The sequence below is a fragment of the Alternaria postmessia genome, assembly GCF_024291825.1.
Source record: "Alternaria postmessia strain BMP 2775 chromosome Unknown scaffold_195, whole genome shotgun sequence".
Lineage (NCBI taxonomy): Eukaryota > Fungi > Ascomycota > Dothideomycetes > Pleosporales > Pleosporaceae > Alternaria > Alternaria postmessia.
The window spans coordinates 1-25,692 of NW_026260268.1; the positions used below are offsets into that span (position 1 = coordinate 1).

Genomic DNA, 25,692 nt, shown 5'->3' on the forward strand with positions numbered 1-25,692 from the left:
CTGCCAATCAGCTCGCGAGAACTGCGATGAAGTCCGTCATTCTCGCGAGCTGATTGGCAGGTTGCGGCACACCAGGATTTGCGCTACGAAGGGATGCACGTTAGTCGTCATCTCACGTTATATGCGTTGCAGCGTATCACACCACGTCCTATGCTGTCATCTGCTTCTACTCGCGTAACTTCTTGTTTGTCGTTCCACAACCACGCACCTACCCATCACTGTCCTGTACGTAGCCGTAAACACACCGCATACTCCACCTTTGTGCTCCACAACACGAAGGAAACACGTTGCTTCAGATCTTTGTTGTTCGTAAAATGCGGTGTGAATTGCAAGCCTTGCTCACTTATGACCAGTCTTGACTACATAACACGTGTTGTTCGAGTGGCGAATATATCAACATCCTAGGCATTGTGGCGGAGTGGTTATCGCGCAAGACTTGAAATCTTGTTCCTTAGGGAGCGTCAGTTCGAATCTGGCCAATGTCGTCTTTTTTGCCTGTCTATCCGCTGTGTTGTTGACTGTGAGCCATTGCTGTTTGGTTAGGGATGTACGATACACTTTGGTTCGGAGGCCACGTGGGATGCCTGGATCGTGACACCACAAGTTTGGGAACACGCATCCCTTTGGTATCATTCACTAACTTTTTTGTGATTCGGTATACATACCATCTTTCTTACCCTGACCTACAGTTGATCCGCGCTGACTCTTTGAACGATGATACCTGATGACGCGCCACCTCCGTTGCAGATGACAGCTGCACCATACTGTCCAACCTCCAGTTGATGTAGCAGTGTAACCAGGATCCTGCTTCCGGAGCTACCCAGGGCGTGACCCAGAGCAATAGCACCACCTCTTGGGTTTACATTGTCCGTGCCGAGACCAAGGATCTTAGCATTGGCCTTGATAACGGCAGCAAAGGCCTCGTTGAACTCCCAGATAGCGATGTCGTTCTTTGAGAGACCGGATTGCTTCAGGAGTTTCTCGACGCAGGAAGCGGGGGCGACGGGAAAGTCAATGGGGTCTGGGTAGAGTCAGTGAGAGTGGATGAGCACAAGAGTCTGTGAGTACATACCAACGGCAGCATCGGCGTAGGTGACGACCTTTGCCAGTACACGGCTGTCCTTGCCGTATTGCTGTGCGATTTCCTTGCTTCCGAGTATCAATGCTGAAGCGCCATCACTAAGGGGCGAGCTGTTCGCCGCTGTGACTGTGCCATCTGGCCCCTTTTCGAAAGCTGGTTTCAGCGTGGAGACCTTGTCCAGCTTCAGCTTGTTGTACTGCTCATCCTCGGAGATGATAGTCTCGCCCTTCCTCGATTTGACAGTGACTGGCACAATTTCATCTTTGAAGAGTCCGTCCTTGTATGCTTGCTGTGCGCGCTTATATGTCTCGATAGCGTAGTCGTCCTGGTCCTGTCTTGAAACTTCGTACTTCTTTGCCGTGTTTTCTGCACAGTTGCCCATGTGGATCTGGTTGTAGACATCCCACAGTCCGTCAGCGATCAAGCCGTCCTGCAGCTTCTGGTGGCCGAATGCTGGTTGCTGGCTGGCCCTGTTCATATAGTATGGAACTCGTGTCATATTCTCCATTCCTCCAGCGACCTGTGCTTCCGCTTGCCCGAGCTCGATAGTCGAGGCGGCGATGTTTACTGCCTTCAGACCCGATGCGCATACTTTGTTGATCGTGGTGGCTTCGATATTGGTGGGCAGCCCGGCGAAGATGGCTGCTTGCCGCGCTGGTGCCTGTCCGACGCCTCCGGAGAGGACGTTGCCCATGTAGACGGCATCTATGGAGGAGATTGGGACTTTTGACTTTTCGAGGGCGGACTTGATGGCTGTGGCGCCGAGTTGGGTCGCGGATACTGTTGTGAAGTTGCCATTGAACTATGACTTAGTGAGTAGCTGAGGTAGCTTGGAATACCATATTACTGACCACTGCGGTGGGTGTTCGGCTCGCGCTTATAATGTATGCATCCCTTATCTCTTTCCTTTGCGGCGCAGAGCTACTGAACTGTCTTTGGATGCTAGCCAGCCGTTGTTGCGGCCGTGAGGCCATTCTCATGGATGTGCGGAGAGCGGAGGAAGACATGGCTGAATGATGTTACTGACAATGTTCAAAGTATACTCAGAACACGGTGAACACGGACCTCGGGAGAAAGGGACTCTAACAAGTCGAAGCGTGAGAACTACATGGCGGCAGCACTTCCGCGGGCAAGCCAAATGCGGGCGGAATGTGGAGGAACCAGGATCCAACATGTATGCCGAGGTTCGGCAGCACACGGCACCGCCCGGCTTAGTTGTTCCCTTTAGCCCATCTCCTTCCGCTTTCATTCGATGTTAGAACGACATCAAGAGTTACTTCCAAGCCATTTTCATGTCACGCTGGCTCTGAATTTTCAACGCGCGTCTCACGTCTCCTTACATGCGATGAAGTTATCCTCGTTGACTCTATTCTCGTGCATTGTCCAACGCAAACACATTCCTCGCCTCATCGAACGTGTCACATGTCTGCTGTCAATCATTATCACGCGTCATCACGACGGCCATGCAGATTGGGCCTCTCTGCACGTTGCGCATATTGAGGCTCAGCTGTGATACAGGACCCGTCTGCAATTCCGAAGAAGCTGAGCTCGTGGTAATAGTACAAGAAAGTCGTTGATTGAGCACAATCACCCGCACATGACAGTTGACAGGACTGTCGTAGAGCACCCGTCTCACGTTTTGTGATATTTTTCCACCACAACAGTATCGACGCGCAATTCTCTTCTGCTCACCGGTCTGCTTCCGTTAGTCACATTTTCATGTCGGCGATTACTGCTTCAAAGACATCTTGTCACTTCTGTACCATCCGTCAATTTTTTCATTCGTCCTCAGATAACGCCGCCCTGTAAGCACGGATATGTGCACGATTGTACCTGCAGCGCCATCGTAGGACTAAGATTGTTTGAGTATGCTGTCTGTAGTACCACGCCAAATGAGTGATGTCCTACCTTGCCTTGCCGCTTTTGAGCCCTCCGATCTTGACGAGCGCGTCATTCCTCACATCCAATGTGGAATCTTTCGGATAGTCGCAGGTTTATGGCTTGCTGTCATGACCTGGGTCGAACACAGACGCATGACTTTGGATAGTAACATCGTACAGACACCAAAGACTCCTAGCTTTGGCTGAAGTTTCGAGCACACAACTGGTAAGAAGCACAAGCGCATTACCGGGGCATCTTCGCCAGATATAAGAGTAGGTCAAGAGCGCGGCATGAACTGAACCAGACTCCTACAGTTCAAGTAAGCTTCATCAGAGTCAGCCGACATACCAACTTCTTTCACTAAATTCCAACCTGATCGCAAGATCTCTACCGCTAAGATGCATATCCCAACCCTCATCGGGAGTCTCGCCTTGACAGCCAACACGGCTTTCGCAGCCTGCTCTATTGTCAACAACAAGTGTCACTACCCTGTGTGGGTATCGTCTGTTCAGACCACAAGAAGCGAGCTGCAGAAAATCCAGCCGGGCGATACGTGGTCGGAAAAACAGAAACTCGCAGAAGACGGCACGGGCGTCAACATCCAGGTAGTCACTTCGGAAGATGCCTTTGGCACCAGCAAGCCAATCTTGAACATGCAGTACTCTTATGGAGGAGGGTTATGGTACAGCTTGAGCAGTGCAGTCGGTCCCGCCTTTGTGGGCGAAAAGGTCCGCATCCACAACACCGACGGTTTGCCTGTGCAGGAGATTGTCTGGATCGGTGACCACAGGCCAGAGAACGTCGCGTCCTACCCCAAGGGCGAGGCAAACTTGACGCTCGAGTTGTGCGATGACTTCAAGCGACGCTTCAAGGCCTAGGTGGCGATGCCGAATGGCTAGCAAGAATGTCTATGATGGACGTGATGGACCAGAGAGAATGCAATCGTTTAGGAAAAGAAAAGTCTAGTGATGGTCGGGGAAGGGCTAATCAGGTCAGAAGATAGCAAATTGTTCTTTTGAGCTTCGCGTATCGCAATATGTAATTCAACTAGATTAGTTGTAGCAGTTGGCTGTTCTTGTGTGCGATGTACGCAAGCTGTCCTAACGTCAGTCTTTCCAAATAGTTTTTGCAAAATCCTAATCCATATCAACTTGAGAAAGCTATTGCTCCAGCCTTTTGACGCGTAAAATGATCGTGCAAGCTTGGTCACATGGGGTGGTGTTCATGGTTCCATGTCGGCGAACGGTTCAGAGGTGTGCTAGCGCATTTCTTTCACGCTAGACCCTGTTTGTAATGCAGCAAGTGATGCTAATGCTCGATAGCCGACCCTTCACTCTCGCAAACCACATCCCGCCTGCCGCATCGTTTCGATTTGCACTGCTTTCGTTGAACGTGCATGCTTGTCTCCTGCGCTCCTAGCGTCATACTGTGTAGCGACTCTAGACTTCCCTACAACGAACCAAGCGGACCCGAACACTCGCGCAGCCCTGTGACGACCCTGTCTCAAACGGTCGACACCTCCAGCACCCCCCGAGGGCCTCACCTATCGCCATGGTCCGCAATGGCAGTCCGTCGCCGGCGGACAACTTTCCGCTAGGTCATTCCGCGACGTCCCCCCAACCTCAACCTTCGAAGCGCGACAAACGACGCAACATGCTCGCCGAGAAGCTTGCGGAGATGATGGCCACATTCTCCGATAATAGGGACAGCCATTACAGAGCCCAGCTCGCCGCGCTACAAGCCGACATCAACCTGATTATGAAGGCGGATCCATATGCGAACCAGCCGCTCGAAGACGGCGGCGAAGAGGCCACAGAGCTCATCTCGCAAATCATGGGGAACAACGTACCTACCGCACCAAGCGCCGGTACCGATTACATTGCGCAATGTGGAAAACACTATTCGCGATTTGTAGATGCCGTCAATGATGCGATGGAAGAGCGCGACTACAACCTGACAATGCTCTGGGTGAGTCCCACGGCTTCTGCTGTACTGAGATGAGACGCTAACCGCCCATGCCAATTAGAACAAGCACGAGAACACGAAGAACGAGATCGAAAACTCGCACTACTACAAAGTCCAAATCGCCGAAGAAGAGCACAAGCTGCTCGCTGCCACCATCCGCGAACGACTCGTCGCAAGCATACAACAACGGACAAACAGACTGAAGCGAGAGAAGGAGCAACTGGACCTATCTGACAGCAATGCGATGCTCCTCCATCCCAATCAGTTCAGCATAGGGCATCCTGCAAGCCCTGGTGGTCCACAAGCCCCCCGGAAGACTAGGAGAACAGGACACAAATTTGGCGATACCGAGGATATGGCTGCTGCTACCGAGCACAAGCGAAAGCGCAAGCTGTACGAAGACCAGGACAACGATTCCCCAGGTCCTTCTGGTCGCCCTACCGAGATGGGCATCGGCTCACCCTTCCGCGAAGCCAAAGCGCGCACCATCAATGCCCAGTTTGAGTCGTCTGCATACTCCCTCGAGCGCTTGTTTAGCGAGAAGGAGCTCAACATGGCTATGAACCAAGCCACCATGGCCGCCTCCCACTTTTTCGCCAAGATGAAGAACACAGAGGCTGCACCGCAGGAAGCCACAACAAACGGCAACACCAATGGCACAAACGGCGACCACGCTTCCGAAAACGGCGACGCCATGGATCAGGACCAAGATTCCGACGACGTGCCCGGCGCGACGGATATGATGCGCCAACACTCGTCGAATCCTCACGCTACCCGCGGCGCCACACGCTCAGCACTGAACCCCACGGCAGCCATCGTCAGCGGACAAATACCCCCATTCATCTACAACCCGCCATTCGTTCTGGATGCCAAGATCTTCCAGAAGATTAACGCCTCAGCACCGCCACCACCTCCCCTTGGCGCACACGACATCGAGCAAGATCTGAAGCTGATGCTCAGGGAAGCGCCGCCAGACGACGATATCAACGAAAAGCTCCTGCAAGCCGCATGCAATCCTGTCAAAGCGCGTGACTACCAAGTCCAGCCACCTAACTTCTCAGAGCCAGTCCACGAGATGACGAGCGCTCTTAGGAGTACAGCGCCTCATTTAGAGGTGGGCGCAAGCTTAGGTGGTGTTCCGATGAGCGCGCAGAGCAGCATGGCGGGGTGGTCAGACGCTGGTGGAAACACACCACTGGGACGTTACGGCGACAGAGATTCGCTGGCTGTTGGTGGCCACGGTGGCGGTGTTGCGATGACACGGACAGCGAGTGGTAGCGGAAGGGGACGCGGCAGGGGACGTGCTTAGAAGGCCCGCCGTATACTCTGACGTCCTTGTTCGCTTCCACAATCTGTCTTAGGTTTCGCGATTACGGTTTATATACCCATTATTGGCGTTTTGGTGCGGTGCATGTATGGCGCACTCCTCTTATCGACTTGCGTTGTTATCTCTTTCTGCTCACATAGACATTCCAGGGGGAGTTGTCTATGTACGACGCTTCTTTGAAGCATACCAGGATTGGCTCAGTTGGCTCTACCATGTCTGTATTATAGTATATCAAGATACGAATATAATCAACGTATTGAATTCTATCAGTGACGACGAACAATTTGGGATGATTTTCGATAACCAGAGTACAACTTGATGAAACCTATAGCTATATCATGTTACCTTCGCTAGATATCTTCTTTCCTTGCGTTTTGGTCGTTCCCAGTCAGAAACAACGCCGCCTTGGACATCTACCGCAACTTCCTCTCTAGAATACTCACGCCCGCCAAGATGGTCTGACCTCAGAAGCCTGAGGTAGAACTCGCTGTCCATCATCAGCCTGCATTCTGCTGCCCTACATCCGGAATCAGGCACACTCAGCCCGCGCATCACCACCTGTTATGTATCTTCGGAGAACGAGCCTCACCATGTTCATCCCGAGCTCCATGCAATAAGCCAACCACGAATATCTAGAGTACCTTCCGCTCTGAAGCACTCACCTTCGCCGCCAAGATGGTCTGAGGTTGGATGCCTGAGGTAGAAACTTGGGCATCCTCCCCATCCATCTGCATCTCTCAGTTCACCATCGAGCACACCTGGACAAGCCTTTCATGGCATATGGAAGGCGCAAACACAAAAAAGGTGGGTGTAACCAACATTCTTTCTTTTACTTTCCTTTCCTATGATCGTGCCTTCATCAACAACCACCTCACCATGGATACCACTTCCTCGACCACCACGAATGCCTACTTCCCGGCCAAGATGTTTGAGGGAGGTTGTATGGGATAAAAACCGGACATACTCCCATCCACCTGGATCTGATCTGCGTCCTCAGTCCACCACCATCAAGAGTACACCCTGACAAAAGCCTTTATGGAGCTGGCCTATACAAGCATCGCGACTTTTATCCTGTCCTGTATCTGGTCTTCTCTCGTTCACGATGCCTGGGTCAATCCTCATTTCAGGATCACATTTGCCACCATGGATGTCCTTGCCGCCATATACTTCCTTTCTCGCGTTCGCTTTGTACCTGGAATATGGACTCAGCTACGCTCACCATCTCCGCCGACCCTCGCCTTCTTCAAGAGTTTACCCCAACACATACCTCAAAATGTCTAAGGCATTTACGTTGTCATTCTGGAGATGGATAGTGGTGGCTACTACATAGGCCTAGATTCTTCGAGGAAGTTTAGGGATACCCTACCCAGATGGTATTCACTGGGTTTGGCGGTGTTTGTTGGGGATGTTAGGAAGCGATGTATACTTCTGGCTAGGTTTTACCTCTAGGCACAGTCCAAAAGAACTCAACCTCTAAGTTGCACCCAAATTGTACCCTGGGGGTATTCGGTATGTTTGACATGAACACGTCACAGAACAACAAGTAGTGTATACCTTCAGAGTATACTATGGACACCTCGAGCAGAGCAAACGCAAGACGGTAATGACGAAGGTGTTGCGACGACTCAACCGTTGGGCTCTGTCCGCCGATCGCAATGATTAAAAAAATCCTGGACATCTGGAAGCTACTTGAAACTACCCGTCGTTGCCATGGGCGGCATGACATATGGACCCGCTCATGGCGGGGCATTCGCTTATGTCACCGTTTTCAGATGTTGGTGGGGGGAGGGTTCCGTCATAGGCTCCCATCGACCAGCGCCCTTTGCGGCGGCGAAAGAAGAGGCAAGAACATTCAAGCAAAAAGGCGTTGGTACCAACACGCAGGCGGTACAATCGGCGCACTGTGGATCCCTGGTGACAAGAAACTAGGTATTTGCCCCCGGAAAGCGTGCAAGGCAGCTGTTTCTAGTGGGTCGCAGAGCTTGCGCGAGCTTGCGGGAAGGTTCTGGTTGGTTGCTTGGCACGTCGAAGGCGCTGGAATTCTGTAGAAACACCACGCATCCAGCGATACAAAAACTTCGTCTGCCCGCGCCTTGGGACTGTTTCTTCTTCCACTACACACATCAAACCACACTACACCGCGAAAGCCTCACCTTTATAAGTCACCGACTTGTGAGCATATTACGAACTTTTCTTTACCTTTGATACCCCACCACACATACACATCGACATCATGGCACCCGCGATTGGTATCGATCTTGGAACTACCTACTCCTGTGTAGGTATCTTCCGTGATGACCGCATTGAGATTATCGCCAACGATCAGGGTAACCGGACAACACCTTCGTAAGTTACACAACTGCCCATCTGCAACAAAGATCATGTGCTAACGTATCCAGGTTCGTTGCCTTCACTGACACCGAGCGTCTCATTGGTGACTCCGCAAAGAACCAAGTCGCCATGAACCCCGTCAACACCGTCTTCGACGCAAAGCGCCTCATCGGTCGCAAGTTCGCCGACGCTGAGGTCCAGGCCGACATGAAGCACTTCCCCTTCAAGGTCATCGACAAGGGTGGCAAGCCAGTTATCCAGGTCGAGTTCAAGGGCGAGGAGAAGACTTTCACACCTGAGGAGATCTCATCTATGGTCTTGACCAAGATGAGGGAAACTGCCGAGTCTTACCTCGGTGGCACCGTTAACAACGCTGTCGTCACTGTTCCCGCATACTTCAACGACTCGCAACGTCAGGCTACCAAGGATGCCGGTCTCATTGCTGGCCTCAACGTCCTCCGTATCATCAACGAGCCTACTGCCGCTGCCATCGCCTACGGTCTTGACAAGAAGACCGAGGGTGAGCGCAACGTCCTCATCTTCGACTTGGGTGGTGGTACCTTCGATGTCTCCCTCTTGACCATCGAGGAGGGTATCTTCGAGGTCAAGTCCACTGCTGGTGACACTCACTTGGGTGGTGAGGACTTCGACAACCGTCTCGTCAACCACTTCACCAACGAATTCAAGCGCAAGCACAAGAAGGACTTGACCTCCAACGCTCGTGCTCTCCGTCGTCTCCGAACCGCTTGCGAGAGGGCCAAGCGCACTCTGTCCTCTTCCGCTCAGACCTCCATCGAGATCGACTCCCTGTACGAGGGTATCGACTTCTACACCAGCATCACCCGTGCTCGTTTCGAAGAGCTCTGCCAGGACCTCTTCCGCTCCACCATGGAGCCTGTCGAGCGTGTCCTCCGCGATGCTAAGATCGACAAGTCCTCCGTCCACGAGATTGTCTTGGTCGGTGGATCCACCCGTATCCCCAAGGTCCAGAAGATGGTCTCCGACTTCTTCAACGGCAAGGAGCCCAACAAGTCCATCAACCCCGATGAGGCTGTCGCCTACGGTGCTGCCGTCCAGGCTGCTATCCTGTCTGGTGACACATCCTCCAAGTCCACCTCCGAGATCCTGCTTCTCGACGTCGCGCCGCTTTCCATCGGTATCGAGACCGCTGGTGGTGTCATGACTGCTCTCATCAAGCGCAACACCACCATCCCCACCAAGAAGTCCGAGGTCTTCTCCACCTTCAGCGACAACCAGCCTGGTGTGCTTATCCAGGTCTACGAGGGTGAGCGTGCTCGCACCAAGGACAACAACCTGCTCGGAAAGTTCGAGCTTACCGGTATCCCACCTGCTCCTCGTGGTGTTCCCCAGATCGAGGTCACCTTCGATGTTGACGCCAACGGTATCATCAACGTCTCCGCCCTCGAGAAGGGTACCGGAAAGACCAACAAGATTGTCATCACCAACGACAAGGGCCGTCTCTCCAAGGAGGAGATCGAGCGCATGTTGGCTGAGGCCGAGAAGTACAAGGCTGAGGACGAGGCAGAGGCTGCCCGTATCTCTGCTAAGAACGCTCTCGAGTCCTACGCTTACTCGCTCCGCAACACTCTCTCCGACTCCAAGGTCGACGAGAAGCTCGATGCTGGCGACAAGCAGAAGCTCACTGCCGAGATCGACAAGACCGTCCAGTGGTTGGACGACAACCAGACCGCCACCAAGGACGAGTACGAGTCTCAGCAGAAGGAGCTCGAGGGTGTTGCCAACCCCATCATGATGAAGTTCTACGGAGCTGGTGGTGAGGGTGGCATGCCCGGCGGTATGCCCGGTGGCGGCATGCCTGGTGGCGCCCCAGGTGGTGCCGGCGGTGATGACGGCCCAACCGTCGAGGAGGTCGACTAAGCGGATCGCTTCACTGCAGTCTCTTGTCTTCCTTTCCTTGTGCATCTTCAAGCATAGACTTCTTTTCCATGGGTGGTAGTTCACGGAGTTTCACGGCCAATTAATTGAGCCAGTTTCATGGTTTCTTCTTATGCATCGGATGAATAACGATCAACGATTGGGAGGAAAAGTTAGGTGGTGTCAGCATGTACTCTAATAGTGGGATAGTTCTATATCCTGTGTAGAGAATTGAGAGAATACTTCAAATACTTGGTCTTGACTTGCTTTGTGATGTTTGAAACGACAGATAGAAAGGTGCAACTTGGAAGGTGTTCACGATATGTCTTGACTTAAAACCAAACCCTAAAGGTATACAGTGTGTTTTTGTGTTTGAAATAAGTGATACAGAAGTCAGTGTATACCTTCAGGATAGAGTTTAGCAGATCTTATATCTTAACCTGAAACCAAGCTCTAAAGGTATACGGGGTGTTTTTATGTTGAAGGTAGCTAATACAGAAGTCTACGTATACCTTTAGGGTGAATCTTAGCAGATCTCATATCTCAATCTGAAACTAAACCCTGAAGGTATACAGAGTGTTCTTGTGTTTGAAATAGGTGACACAGAAGTCATCGTATACCTTTAGGGTGGAGTTTAGCAGATCTAGGGCTATGCAGCCACAGTCTAATGCAAGAGGGTGTACATAGTCAAGACACATCTAGTAGTGCAACTAGGGCTGAGGTTAAAAGGCAGCAGCGTGAGCGAGATCGACAATATGATTATCGCTATCAACGCCAGCTCAGGAAGAACGCATCCCCGGAATTCAAAGCTCGCATACGCATCCACAATGCGAAACAGACGCCTAAGACCTTACTCCGTAAGCAGGCAGACAAAGCAGCCTTCAAGCACTACTGCGACACCTGCAAAGTCAACTCTCGCAATGCAACCGAGCAACGAAAACATTTGTCCGGGGATGCTCATGCAGCTATTGTTCAGATGCGTGGCGCAGATGCCGACGGATGGTTTAGCTGTCCAACTTGTACTGGAAAACGCTTTGAAACATTTAGAGCTTTCGGTCGACATATCCAGAGCAAAGCCCATTTGGGACACTCATGGTTGCTTTGGCGTTTGAGATAGGCGCTACAGAAGTCAGCGTATACCTTCAGGGTGGAGTTCAACAATGTGTATAGATGCTTGATGCTATGCTATCTGAGGGTATCATGACTATTGTACATGTTGCGACTTGCGCAACAACTCTAACCTCCCTACGCCTCAAAATGTGACTTCGTCGACAAATACCGTGAAGGGTTTCCTCTTGTCGTCACCGAAAGAATTCGGTACCCTCCAGGGATTCTTATCCCTTGAGCGGGTATACGACCTGGCAAAACTACCTTGTTGAAGTATACCAAGCGCTTGCGTCTCAATGTTCTGCATGTGTGAACCCATTGTCTACCTTCAGGGTCTACTCTGGCATATGCCATGACCTATTATGCACCTAGCTCCTCCGCACTCCTACTAAATGCTCCCTTGACCTCCTCCCCAGGCCCTCTCTTCCTCCAAACATCCTCACTATTCGGGCCACTCTTTACCCTCTCCTCCTTCTCGCGATACCGATCCTGAATCATCCTCTCCTTGACGTCCTGGCCGCTATAACTATTCTTGGTGCGCATGCAGAACCAGAAATCGTTCCAGTGGTCGGAGCAACTGCGCAGTTGTCCGTACCGGTATATGTCGTTGAAGTGGCCGCCCAACGAGGAGCAGTAGAAGGCGCTGTCGAAGGCTGCGCGGCAGGACATGGAGCGTGGAAGGGTGGGGTCGAATTCCTCGGGGGCATCGGGGGCAGATGAGTTTTGCGAGGTTGACGAGGACGATGTGCTGTTTGTGGAGAAGGAGGGTGGTGCGAGGTGTGGGTGGGCGGCGTAGAAGTCGGGATCGTTGGGGGCGGAGGTAGGTTGATGCTCTATGGTTTGTGTCGGTGCATCGCTGGGTTTTTGCACGGGAGCTGAGGTAGTGGATATGGTTTGTGGTTGTTGCTTTGCAGAGGCATCTGCGCCTGAGCTCGAGAAGGGCCAGACCATTGTATGATGTGTAGAGAACTTGTCGTGGTATAAGGGACGCGCTGTGCAAAAGCTTCGCTGTATTGGTCGAGGTGGGAGTATAACGTGAATTATCGAAAGTCGAAATCGCGACAAAGTTCTGGCCAATGTGCAGCGGATGGCAATTGAACAGTTGGCCCAGGCTAGTATGCTGGTATGTAGGCCCAGATGGATCCGCGGGGGCTTGGAGGCGTGGGCAGAAATTCAAGAAATCCGCAATGGAAATGGCACTTCCGGCGAATCAAACAAGAGACGGCCCGCACACGTGAGCGGGAAGACTATGCGCTACGTCATGCATCGCCCTTGTAGCTGCCTTGGAGATCACTTCCACTCCACCTTTACGCGTCCTGTGCGTCGTCTAATTCCTGGCGGGTTACTGTGCTGTCTGCTGTCTTTGAGTTTGTATTCTATTCTCGACACTCCCTGCGGCCTGTTTCCACCGCCGCCTCGGTAATACTCCACGCAGCACAACACTCAGACCTGTGCCTTACCCGCCCCACCTTGTGTTTACCTACCACAATTGCCCCAATCGTGGCATCTACCCGTTGACGGCCGTTCCCTATGAATCCACACAGTTCTACGACATAACGATCCCCCTCCGACCCCGATATACCCTATACCCCACCTACCTACTCACCTACCTACGCTTCGACGCCCGGCCTGGGTAACGGTCGCCCACCGCCACCATGCTCGAGGGACTCGTGTCAACATTGCTGAATCGGTTCTTGGGCATGTATGTCCAGAACTTCGATCCAAAGCAATTAAACGTCGGCATCTGGTCTGGCGACGTCAAGCTGCGAGATCTCGAACTTCGTCGAGAAGCCCTTGATCAGCTACGCCTACCGCTGAACGTCGTCGAAGGACATCTTGGCTCGCTCACACTATCCATACCCTGGTCAAATCTACGAGGGAAGCCGCTAAAGGTCAACATTGAAGACGTGTTTCTACTTGCCGCGCCCAAGGAAGATGCAGACTATGACGCAGAAGAGGAGGACAAGCGTGCGCATGCTGTCAAGATGGAGAAGCTTGACAGTGCGGAGCTGCTGAAGGAGCGCAACACAGAAGGCATGAGCGCAGAAGAGCAGCAGAAGAACCAGAGCTTCACCGCGAGCTTGATTACCGCCATCGTCGATAACGTCCAGGTCACCGTCAAGAACATCCACATCCGATACGAAGACTCTATCGCCGACCCCGGACACCCATTCGCCCTTGGTGTTACCCTCGCAGACTTCAGTGCTATCAGCACTGACGAGAACTGGAAGCCTACCTTCATCCAAGGTACATCGGCCTCGACGCACAAGCTGGCCACGCTGGGCTCGTTGGCGGTATACTGGGACACAGATGCGAAGCTGATTGGTACTGGCAAGGGCAGTCAGAGTAGCGAGGAGCAGCAAATCGACCGAGCAGACTTCATTGAGCGTGCCAAGGGCATGATTGCAAGAGGCGACAACCCAGATCTGGGCGATCACCAGTTTATCCTCAAGCCCATCAGTGGTCGCGCTGGCTTGGAAATGGACAAGACTGGCAAAATGGATGTGGCCAAGATGAAGGCTCGACTTCTGTTTGATGAGCTTGGTTTCATCATTGACGAGGATCAATACCGTGATGCACTCATGCTAGTCGACCTGTTCCACTACTTTATCCGCCACCAAGAGTACAAGAGGCTGCAACCAAAATCATCACCCAAGGAGGATCCTGCTGGTTGGCTTCGATTCGCCGGTAAGGCTGTACTTGACAAGATCCATGAGAGAAACCGACAATGGAGCTGGGATTACTTCAAAGAGCGCCGCGACGACCGTATACGGTACATTGAACTTTTCAAGAAGAAGAAACGCGATGAGAAGCTTGATGCTACTGAGGCCGAAGACCTGGATAAGCTCGAGCGAAAGCTGAAATACGAGGACCTCCGCTTCTGGCGCTCTCTGGCACGGAATGAACTACGCAAGGAGAGTGTTGCGATACCGAAACCGCCGCCCAAGCAAACGTGGTCTTCTTGGGTATGGGGAAGCAAAAAGGAAGAACATCACGACGACGAGAACACTCAGATGAGCGAACAACAGAGGAAGGAGCTCTACGATGCCATCGACTGGGACGAGAAGAAGGCTATTACTGAGTCGGTGGATATGCCTCGCGAACACGTCAAGCTAGAGGTCAACATGAGCTTGCGAACCGGCAGCTTCACACTCAAGCGCGATCCCCATGGCAAATCCAACGAGATCCTCCGGCTGCTCTTTGACTCCTTCAGTACTCAGTTCCTGCAACGTACGGATTCCATGTTTGTCAAAGTCGCGCTCGAGGGTATGCGCCTTTACGACGGTACAACCGAGGGCAGCCTCTTTCCCCAAATCATCACAGTCAAGGATGCACCGCCTGTTCCGGACGACAAGCGCATTGAAGAGCTCAATGATGATGAGTCGCCCAAGGACGAAGATGAAGATGAAGATGGTGAGGACAAAGAAGACCCATTCTTCTTCCTCACTTTCGAGAACAACCCACTGGATGGAGCGGCCGACACAAACTTGACCATGAAGCTGAAGGGCATGGAGTTCGTTTACAACCCCAGGTTCGTGGTGGAGGTAGCAAAATTCTTCAAGCCTCCAGAGAGACACATGGAGTCGATCGGCGCGCTCATGGAGACCGCTGGAGCGACTGTTGAAGGCATTCGGCAACAAACACGCGCAGGCCTGGAGTTCGCGCTTACCGAACACAAGACTATTAACGCGCAGCTCGATCTCCAAGCGCCGCTCATTATCGTGCCAGATTCCGTCACAAAGAAGTCAAGCAACTGTCTCATCGTCGATGCTGGTCATGTGAGCGTAACGAGCGAACTTGTCGATAAGGACACTCTTCGTGATATTCAGGCAAAGCAAAAGCAGCAGTACACTGATGAAGATTTCCGCAAATTGGAGAAGCTTATGTACGACAAATTCGATCTGAAGCTCCACTCAACACAGGTGCTCATAGGACCATCTATCGAGGAGACCCGCGCACAGCTCGACAAAGATTCTAGCTTGAAGAACTACCACATCGTTGACCGGATCAATATGGACTTCAAGATCGAGATATGCATTGTTCCAAAGGCGTCAGATCTCACCAAGTTCCGTGTCTCCGGAAACCTGCCGGTGCTCCATGCCTCTGTGTCGGATTCTAAATACAAGAACCTGATGAAACTGATTGACGTAACTATCCCAAAGTTTGGCAATGACGGACCCAGCAAGCAAGTAACCGAGGGCGCGAAGGGCCCAGCAAATCTGAAGCCTACAAGCGACGCCAAGGCTGATTCGGATCCTCTTGGACGGTCGCGCTCAAAGTCGTTTGCGTTTTCCGCGCAAGAGCATGAGCTGGTTATGGAGGAAGAAGGTCATGATGGGGACAAGGACGAGAAGTTCTCTGACGCCCCAGAAATCCGAGACGAAAAGAAAGAGGCACATCTGCATCAGCGCAACTTCGAATTCAAGTTTACAGTCGACAAGCTTCAGGGTTCATTGTACAGAGCAGATCCAGAAGGGAGGAAGTCTGATCAGCTACTGGTTGAGCTCATTGCTGAGAGCTTTGATCTCGACTTTTACCAGGAGGCTTTCGAGATGGCTGCGGACGTTCGTCTGAAGAGCTTGGCTGTTGAGGACCACGTCGAGGAGTCTACTCTCCCTGAATTCAAGAACATCATCTCTTCAGAGGATGTGTCAGCGGACGAACAGAAGGATTTATTCTCACTCAAGTTCGTCAAAGTGAACAAAGAGTCTCCGGAGTTCCAGACCAAGTACGAGGGTATTGCTACCAACTTGGATGTAGCTGTGTCAACGATCAACCTGATAGTAACCAGGCGGACGCTGCTCACGTTGCTAGACTTCGTCCTCGACACCTTCACCAATCCGGGTCAACCTCAAAATCAGCAAGCTCAGATAACCGACAAGGAAGAACAGCAGCCGGTTGCTAACCAAACTCAAGCGGAGCCCGACAAGATACGTATTCGAGCAGAGCTCAAGCGCATTGCTGTTGTTCTGAACAACGACGGCATACGTCTAGCTACACTGAGTTTGAACTCTGGAGATGTTGGCATCTTCCTCAGCGGCAAGACGATGCGCATTGGTGGACGTCTTGGAAATTTGTCGCTCATCGATGATATCAATCAAGGTGTCTCCGAGGAATCGTCGCTCCGTCAATTGGTCACTATCGAGGGCAAGAACCTGGCCGATTTCAGCTACGAGACCTTCGATCCGGATGCGGAGAGCTATCCTGGGTACGACATGGCTGTCGCACTGAAAACGGGTTCTATTAAGATCAACTTCCTTACAGAGCCTTTCCGTAAGATCATGGAGTTTGCCGTCAAATTCGGTAAGATGCAGGCAATTTTTAATGCAGCTCGTCAGGCTGCGGCAAACCAGGCAACACAGGTACAGCAACGAGCTACCAAGTTCCATTTTGACATCACAATCGCCACGCCTATTGTTGTGTTCCCACGTATGGTGGTGTCCGATAAACCAGATCGTGACACTCTTACTGCAAATCTGGGAGAGATCTACGCGAAGAACAGCTTCGTGCCTCTTGATGATTCCAAGGGTGCAGAGACCGCGAACAAGCTGTCGGCTGGCATCCGCAACATCAAGCTTACGTCGAAGCTGCACTATGATGAGAATCGTTCAGAGGAACTGCAGCTGATTGACAAGGTTGATCTCGACTTCAACATTACCATGGTCGAGCATAAAGCAGGTCAGCAGCGCCCGGATCTCGAGATCGATGGTAATATGTCAAACATCAACCTACAACTCACACCGGAGCAAATGAAGTTCGCGCTAGAACTGTCGCGTTCAATACCCGCAGCATTTGCCACCGAGTCGGACGCTATCGATCAAGACGTGCAGGCTGAACTACCAAAGGAGACGACAGAACCTGCGCGCCGATTAACCGACAAGGATGATGGAAAATCAGAGCCCTCTAAGGATGTAGTCACTTCACAAGGACCCGAACTGCACTCCGCTGACGACAGCAAGTGGACGAAGCTGGACTTCGTCTTCAAGGTCGGCACGATTGGCTTGGAGCTTGTCAAGAGCGAGGATGGTGAGCCTGTAGGCGACGTTGAAGCCGCTAGTCTCTCAAAATTCTCCCTCAACGACACCAACGTTAAGGTCCGCATGATTAGCGATGGAGCAATGGAGGCTGAGCTAGTCGTGCAATCGTTCACGATCCGAGACAGCCGCACGCAGGGAACGAACAAGTTCCGCAAGATTATGTCGCTCATCAACAACGATGTCAAACAGCAGTTCATGGCTAGTGTGTCAATCTCAGGCGGACAAGAGCGCAACATGATCGCACTTCTTACTATCGATAGTCCAAGAATTATTCTTGCACTGGACTACCTTTTCGCTCTGCAAGCGTTCGCAAATGCAGGCCTCGCTACTGATGAGCCTCTGGCCATTGAAGAGGCGCCTGTCGAACAGGATGAGACTGACAGTGACAACGACGATATCATGTCACCCGATGGCTCTCGAACATTGGAACAACCGGAGCCTACCAAAGAGTCCACTGACAACGGTATGAACATGTCATTCCGTGTCAACTTGGTAGACGCCCAAGTCGTGCTTATCGCGAACCCAGCGATGGCCAGCTCAGAAGCTATTGTACTTGGTACGAAGCAGGTGCTTGTATCTAAGCAGCAAGCGATGACGTTGCAAGTCGACAAGGTTGGCATGTTCTTGTGCCGTATGGATCGGTTTGAGACGAACCGTATGCGCATTCTTGATGACTTCAGTATCCAGACAGCTCTGGATATGAGAAATCAAGGCTCACAGTCCTCGATGATGAGCATTACCGTCGACATCGAGCCTCTTGTGCTTCGCCTATCGCTGCGCGATATTCTGTTAGCAATGCAGATTGTGAACAGGGCGTCGGCAATGGCAGCGCCTGCCGAGAAACCTATGCCTTCCGCAGAGGCCAAGCAACTCAAGTCGGGTACACCATCGAAGAAAGGTACTTCACACGCAGGCAAGACACTCAGTCAGAAGCCTCGAACCAAGTCTCTTGCAACCACGGCACGATCTGGAAAACAGGTCGCGCAGCAACAGGCGCCTCCTTCTTCTGCTGTGCTTAAGCGAGAAGAGCTCCATGTCAGCTTTGAAGGTATACGAGTTGTTCTCATCGGCGATGTACACGAAATGCCCATGCTCGATTGGCGCGTAAAGAAGTTCGGCGTCGACGTACGAGATTGGTCAGGAGCGATGGTCGCCGACACATCACTCGATACCCTGATCAATGTGTACAACTTCTCCAAATCTGCATGGGAGCCGCTGATCGAGCCCTGGAGTGTCGGGTTCCACATGGCCAAGAACCAGAATCCTGACAAGCTAACCGTCGATATCTACTCCCGCAAGTCCATGGAGCTCACAGTGACAGCCGCCACGATTGCACTGGGCTCCAAGTCATTCGACTTCCTCACGAGCGAAGATGACATTCTATCGAAGCCGCGGGGCAGTGATGCTCCGTACCGCGTGCGCAATTACACAGGCTTCAGTCTCGATGTCTGGGCTGATGGCAAGGAGCAAGAAGGCTTTGCAGCTAAGCTTGAAGACGGAGAAGAGCAGCCTTGGCGATTTGAAGACCCCATGTCGACAAGAGAGTCGCTTTCCACAGATGGCGCAACAGGCATGCTTGGTATTAAGCTGCAGGGCAGCGGCTTCGACACTCTCACTCGCGTACCCGTTCATCGAGAGGGCGAGTTCCTATACAACCTAAAGCCCAAGCAAGACCGCATTCAACACCGTCTGTTGATTGATGTAAAACTTGGTGCCGACAACGTCAAGAACATCACCATTCGCTCCCCAATGTTAGTGGAGAACAACACGCAGATTCCGATCGAGCTCGGCATGTACAGCCCAGAAGATGGCCATCTCCTCAAGATCGACAAGATCGCCCCTGGAGATGCTCGACCAGCACCTGTGGGCGCCTGCTACATGCACTCCATCGTCATTCGTCCAGACCAAGGCTTCGGCTATGCCTGGTCCAATGAGCGCTTGTTCTGGAAAGACTTGCTCAAGCGTCCCACGAGGACGATTACCTGCCGTGGCGAACAAGACGACCAGTCCCCACCGTTCTACTTCCAGCTACATGCGGCCTACGACAAGAAGGACCCTCTGACTGGTGTGTACCCTTACATGCGACTTCGCCTTCAAGCACCCGTCGAAGTTCACAATCTCCTTCCGTACGACTTCAAGTATAGAATTTATGACAGCAACACGAAGAAAGATTGGACAAACTTCCTTAGGAAAGGTGGCATCAGCCCGGTGCATGTCGTGGAGCTCTCGCATCTTCTTCTCATCAGCGTAGAGATGCAGGATGGGCCCTTCAAGCCAAGCAAGTTCGGCATCATTAACTCAACCGATCGCGAGAGCTTTAGGAGGGAGAAAACCTTGGAGGTCAAAGACAACAATGACACGACTCTGCATCTTAACATGCATTTCTTGTGAGTACAATACCCTACAATCTTAACACAAAAGTGCTGACAATCTCTAGCAACTTCCCTGATGGCGGTGGCGCCTTCAAGGTAGCAATCTACAGTCCCTACATCGTTCTCAACCGTACCGGCCTTCAACTCGATGTCCGCGCTCAGCAGCTCATGGGCCAAGCTAGGGCCGCTGCCGGACAAGGTGTCGTCTCGGATAACCAAAACGATGCCGGCAAGGCTTTGCCGTTTATGTTCTCCTACCCATCCGAGAATAAGAAGAACCGAGCTCTTATCAAAGTCGGCGATTCTAACTGGAGCAAGCCTCAGAGTTTCGATGCGATCGGTAGCTCATACACAGTAGCGTTGCCTTCAAACAAGGCACGCTCTGACATGCACTTGGGTGTCTCAGTTTCGGAGGGTGAGGGCAAATACAACTTGACCAAGAGCGTTTCCATTGCGCCACGCTTCATTGTCAACAACAAGATGAAGGAAGAGTTACTCATCCGTGAGCCTGGTCAATCTGACTGGATGACGGTGAAAGACGGAGAGCTTTTCCCTCTTCGCTGGCTACGACAAGGCGGAGCGCCGCAACTGTCTCTCTGCTACCCTGGTGTTAACAACCAATGGTCTTCTCCATTCAACATCTCCAACGTTGGCAATGTTCACGTCAAGCTCTCCAAGGCTGGACAGCGCCAGAAGCTTGTTCGTGTGGACATCCTGATGGAAGCAGCAACAATCTTCATTCACGTCAGCGTTGAGAACAAGCATTGGCCATTCTCGTTCAAGAACATGAGCGACCAGGAGTTCCTGTACTGGCAAGCCAACCCGAATCTGGATGAGGACGAAGATGACCGCGGTTCTGGCTTTAGACCAATTAGATACCGCCTACCTCCTAGGAGCATCATGCCATATGCATGGGATTTCCCGGCTGCAAAGAATAAGGAAATCGTCATCAGCGCCAACGGAAGGGAGCGTCACGTCAAGCTTGCCGAGATTGGACCTCTCATTCCATTCAAGATACCACCTGGCCAAGAACGAGGCGGCATGAAGGTTATTGATCTGAACGTCGTTGCAGCAGGTCCCACACAAACTCTCGAGGTATCGAACTACAAGCCATCTAAGAGTATGTACAAGCAAAAGTCTGCTGGCACGTCTTCCTCCGCTACTGGATTTGAAGTCAAGGACATGGACACCGACGTCACTTTCAAGGCGCAGCTACGACTTGCTGGTATCGGCATATCACTAGTCAATCGTCATCTGAAGGAGTTAGTGTATGTCACACTACGCGACATCGAGCTGAAGTACTCCGACTCGCCGCTCTACCAGATGGTCAACATGCAAGTCAAGTGGATTCAAATCGACAACCAACTCTATGGTGGCATCTTCCCCATCATCTTCTACCCTAGTGTCGTTCCAAAGACAGGCAAGGAGATGGAGGCACATCCCATCTTCCAGACGACAATCACCAAGGTCAAGGACGATTCGTACGGTGTACTTTACATCAAGTACTTCACATTCCTCCTCCAGCAAATGACCATCGAAATTGATGAGGACTTCATCTTCGCTATGATCGACTTCGCGAACATACCTGGCGCTTCCTGGTCTGAGGAGAAGCAGGGCAAGCTGTGGGATGACAATCTTAGCATACCAGAGCCAAAACAAGAGCAATCTGGTCAGGATGTCTACTTTGAGCTGCTCCATCTGCAGCCCATGCAGATTGATCTGTCGTTCGTTCGAACAGAACGCATCAACGCCGAGGACACCATGAGCACTTCCAACCCATTTATGTTCGCTGTCAACGTACTCACCATGTCGATCGGCAATGTCAACGATGCGCCGGTGCGATACAACTCCTTGATGTTGGAGAATGCCCGCATCTCCACCACTGCATTGATCAACAACATCAAGAATCATTACGTTCAAGAATCTTTGCGACAAGTGCACGTCATCATCGGATCTGCTGACTTCCTTGGCAACCCAGTCGGCCTATTCAACAACATCAGCTCTGGTGTCGCTGACATTTTCTACGAGCCATACCAAGGACTTGTCAAATCGGATCGTCCGGAGGATCTCGGTATCGGTATCGCAAAGGGTGCATCAAGCTTCGTCAAGAAGTCCGTCTTCGGATTCTCGGACAGTATGGCCAAGTTCACTGGCAGCATGTCAAAGGGACTTTCTGCAGCAACACTGGACAAGGAGTTCCAGGACCAGCGTCGCATGTCGCGATCTCGTAACAGGCCTAAGCATGCCCTCTACGGCATAACATCTGGTGGAAATGCCTTTGCTAGCAGTCTTGCCAGCGGTCTTGGTGGTCTTGCTCGCCACCCTATTCAAGGAGCGGAGAAGGAAGGTGCTCTCGGTTTCGTCAAAGGAGTCGGCAAAGGACTGCTGGGCGTACCAACCAAGGCCGCCATTGGCGCCTTCGACCTTGCTTCCAACATGGCAGAAGGCGTCCGCAACACAACCACCGTCTTCGACCAAGAAGGCCTCGATCGCGTTCGTCTCACCCGCTTCATTGGCACCGACGGCATCGTTCGGCCATACTCCCAACGCGAAGCTCTCGGTCAGTTCTGGCTCAAGACACTCGACAACGGCAAGTACTTCAACGAAGACTACATTGCGCATCTTGAACTCCAGAACAAGGAGATGCTCGTCATGCTCACGTACAATGGCCTTATGATGGTGCGGACGAAGAAGCTGCAGACAGAATGGGATGTACCACTCAAAGACGTGCAGACTATTAGTAAAGAGAGGACAGGGCTGGGGATTACGCTCAAGGGAGGGACGAATGGACCGTTTATCCCTGTGAGTGATGAGGGAAGTCGGAATTGGTTTTATCGACAGGTTGCTGTAGGGGTCAATGCTTATAACGATCGGTGGAATGCGAAGGGTTGATTGGGATGAGTGAAAGGTTGGGAGTGGAGGTGTTTTCCAAGATGTTTGACAGGAAGAGACGCGGAGTAGAAGCGTTCCTTCAATGAGGTTTATGAGTACATGGCATAGCGTGGGTTCAGAATGGGCTTTCTGTTTCGATTCGGCGACCTATAATGTTTACTCTTTCTATGATGAGCTTGATGAATGAGATATTCTTTTCTACAATAATGTCGCCTGATGGTGATGGGTGCGGGTCCGCTCTGAGAACTTTCAACATGGCCATTCTGAGCATATGGCAGCATCATCATGTGCGGAATCGATTCATGAACCTTCCTGCGATGTAATTACAAGGCCGCCTAGCTTTATCGAGATGCAACGATGGTTTGCGTCATCTGGTGCTGTGTCCACGGTGTTGACTTATCATTATCGCCGGGCTAGAGCGAGACTGCGCCGAGCTATGTTCGAGTCGATGCGATCGCATGGAAAGACCCACCACGCAAAGGCACATTTTGTCTCATTGTGACAGACTCGTCGCAAGTATTTACGGGTCACGGCACCGTTGAGATCCACATGCGACCGCGATGCCGAAGCATGGCCGGCGATATGATGTAAACAGCGTGACGTCACACTGGCGTCGCGCGTCAACTTGCGGGGGAAAGCTTAAGCTTGCAGCTGCAATCGCAGTTACAGAGCGCTATCTTGCTCATTTCCTCGTTACTTCTCCTCCATATACCCTGCTCCTTGTCCTGTGTACATTACGACTTTGCTTCTGCATCTCTCTTGCTTTTCATTACCCCATATTGCCTCTCTTCGATAATTTAATATGCTTCGCAACGGTGCGTCGCGCCTCGCGCTGAGATCGGTAGCCGCGCCCAAGTCGGCACGACCGGCTGCAAGTTTCACCCGCACAACACCTCAACTACAATGGGCAACACAATTTGGTTCCTTGGCTGCGAGGAGACCACAATTAGCACAGGCGACCGCAGTACAGCTGAAGCCGGCCTCTGCAATCTTGCGCCGAAGCCTTGCTGATAAGACATTGACGGAAGGGCAAAAGCAGGCGGAGAGCAGATATGCACATGAGGAGATTAAGCCCACTCCAGAGACCGTGTCTAGCACCAGTTCCACACATCCCATGTTCTCCGAAGTTGGGGCAGAACAGCCACAAAATGAGGTGGACATGATGGCGGGCGTGAAGCACGATGTGGTATGCACACGATACTCTCCACGGTCTTTCTGAACCCGGCATGCTAACATACAGCAGCATACCATCAAAGATACATTTTCCCTTGCTAGTGTCCCACGAGAAGCATACTACATGGGCCTTGCCGGCACACTTCCCTACCTTGCAACCTCCATCTCCACCGTCTACCTATCCTGGGAACTCAACCACAGCGTCGCTGGCTATGGCATGATTTTCTCTGAGAAGAATGCCGCGTATCTCCTCACTCTAATTGAGCCCCTGCAAATCGGATACGGAGCGTCCATCCTGAGTTTCCTCGGCGCCATTCATTGGGGACTTGAATGGGCTGGCTACGGTGGCTACCAGGGATATAAGCGTTATGCTATTGGTGTTGTGGCACCCATGGTAGCTTGGTCGACATTGCTCATGCCGGTTGAGGGCGCGCTGATTTCGCAATTCTTGGGTTTCGTTGCGCTGTACTACGTTGATACTCGTAAGTCTAGATCTGTTTCTCTTGTCCGTGAAACTGTACTGATACCGAACATAGGCGCAACATACCGTGGCTGGACACCCAACTGGTACGCCGTGTACCGCTTTGTCCTTACCATGATCGTCGGTGCTAGTATTGTCCTTACCCTTATCGGCCGCAGCGAGCTTCCCGAGCACATTCCTGGATCTGTTGATAGGGCCAAGGTCTTCAAGGAGGAAGGCTCATCTGAGGAGAGGCTGGCTGAGCACGAAGAGGCGGCTGCGGAGAAGAAGAAGCACGCTGCGCGCAGCGACAACAGGGGTGAGAAATAAGCAGGAAGAAGAGCTCGGCTGAGGCGATGAACATTTCTTTTATCTGTAAAGGCGTTCCTGGCGAGGAGGCCATGATTGTGCTTTCATCGTGTATATAATTCAGAGTACCCTGCTATGGCGTGTCATATCTCGAAACAAAGTTATCCAATTGCTTGTCTTGCCTGCTAGTCTTGTTAGTTCACAATGCGAGTCTTGCGCATGTGAGAATGGTCCACCGACGCGACTCGCGCGCCCCAATGGCAACTGTGGCACCTCCGCCCTTGGCTCCGCACTTTGCGCACATGCTCCCATCGTCATCGCTCACAAGCTGGCCACATCCCACCAGTCCAATACCTTATCACCTCGGCCATTTTACCTACCATGCTATGAACATTACCAGTCGAATCAACTCTCTCACTCTGCTTCTTCTTCTCTTTTCAACGCGATGATCTCCTCGGGCTTCACAAACGCGCCCGTGACACAATTCCTCGTCTTCGGCACCGTCATTGGCGCGCTACTGGCTACGATTACGGATTCAAGATATTATTTGCATATTCAAGTCGTGCCGCATATTTGGCAGTATGGGCAGTTTTGGAGGTTTGCGGTTTGGCAGGTATGTGAGAGGTGGAAGAAGTGTATGAGAAAGAAGAAGAACAAGGCGGACGCTGACATGTTATCCAATAGCTGAGCTTCACAAATTCGACTGAAGTCCTCTTCGCAGTATTGACGTTTTACCAACTGCGTGTCGTGGAAAGGTTATGGGGGAGTAGGAAATTCGCTGTACGTTATCCCATCCACCTTCTCCTTCTTCTCTCTCTCTCTCTCTCTCTCTCTCTCTCTCTCTCTCTCTCTCTCTCTCT

The 25,692-nt window shown here is 51.9% G+C and overlaps 7 protein-coding genes and 1 non-coding gene across 8 annotated transcripts; 6 read left to right on the top strand and 2 right to left on the bottom strand.

Moving 5' to 3' along the window:
* The first annotated feature begins 404 nt into the window (after positions 1-404).
* Positions 405-485, top strand: J4E82_011392. Its single transcript has one exon. It is a non-coding gene; the product is annotated as a tRNA-Ser (tRNA).
* A 198-nt stretch (positions 486-683) lies between these two features.
* J4E82_011393 (uncharacterized protein) lies at positions 684-2,088 on the bottom strand (the record flags this gene model as incomplete). Its single annotated transcript, XM_051737599.1, has 3 exons — positions 684-1,021; positions 1,073-1,883; positions 1,933-2,088. 3 exons carry the CDS (start codon positions 2,086-2,088, stop codon positions 684-686), a joined length of 1,305 nt encoding a protein of 434 aa, XP_051582636.1.
* A 1,272-nt stretch (positions 2,089-3,360) lies between these two features.
* Positions 3,361-3,840, top strand: J4E82_011394 (uncharacterized protein; the record flags this gene model as incomplete). Its single annotated transcript, XM_051737600.1, has 1 exon — positions 3,361-3,840. One exon carries the CDS (start codon positions 3,361-3,363, stop codon positions 3,838-3,840), a length of 480 nt encoding a protein of 159 aa, XP_051582637.1.
* Positions 3,841-4,513: 673 nt separating this feature from the next.
* Positions 4,514-6,236, top strand: J4E82_011395 (uncharacterized protein; the record flags this gene model as incomplete). The annotated part of the gene is made up of 2 exons (XM_051737601.1): positions 4,514-4,930; positions 4,989-6,236. The coding sequence occupies 2 exons, from the start codon at positions 4,514-4,516 to the stop codon at positions 6,234-6,236; spliced, it is 1,665 nt and encodes a 554-aa protein (XP_051582638.1).
* Positions 6,237-8,487: 2,251 nt separating this feature from the next.
* Positions 8,488-10,484, top strand: J4E82_011396 (uncharacterized protein; the record flags this gene model as incomplete). Its single annotated transcript, XM_051737602.1, has 2 exons — positions 8,488-8,600; positions 8,654-10,484. 2 exons carry the CDS (start codon positions 8,488-8,490, stop codon positions 10,482-10,484), a joined length of 1,944 nt encoding a protein of 647 aa, XP_051582639.1.
* Positions 10,485-11,948: 1,464 nt separating this feature from the next.
* Positions 11,949-12,539, bottom strand: J4E82_011397 (uncharacterized protein; the record flags this gene model as incomplete). Its single annotated transcript, XM_051737603.1, has 1 exon — positions 11,949-12,539. One exon carries the CDS (start codon positions 12,537-12,539, stop codon positions 11,949-11,951), a length of 591 nt encoding a protein of 196 aa, XP_051582640.1.
* A 704-nt stretch (positions 12,540-13,243) lies between these two features.
* On the top strand, positions 13,244-22,890 carry J4E82_011398 (uncharacterized protein; the record flags this gene model as incomplete). Its single annotated transcript, XM_051737604.1, has 2 exons — positions 13,244-20,013; positions 20,064-22,890. The coding sequence occupies 2 exons, from the start codon at positions 13,244-13,246 to the stop codon at positions 22,888-22,890; spliced, it is 9,597 nt and encodes a 3,198-aa protein (XP_051582641.1).
* An 802-nt stretch (positions 22,891-23,692) lies between these two features.
* On the top strand, positions 23,693-24,853 carry J4E82_011399 (uncharacterized protein; the record flags this gene model as incomplete). The annotated part of the gene is made up of 3 exons (XM_051737605.1): positions 23,693-24,076; positions 24,134-24,545; positions 24,600-24,853. The coding sequence occupies 3 exons, from the start codon at positions 23,693-23,695 to the stop codon at positions 24,851-24,853; spliced, it is 1,050 nt and encodes a 349-aa protein (XP_051582642.1).
* Between the last annotated feature and the right edge of the window lie 839 nt (positions 24,854-25,692).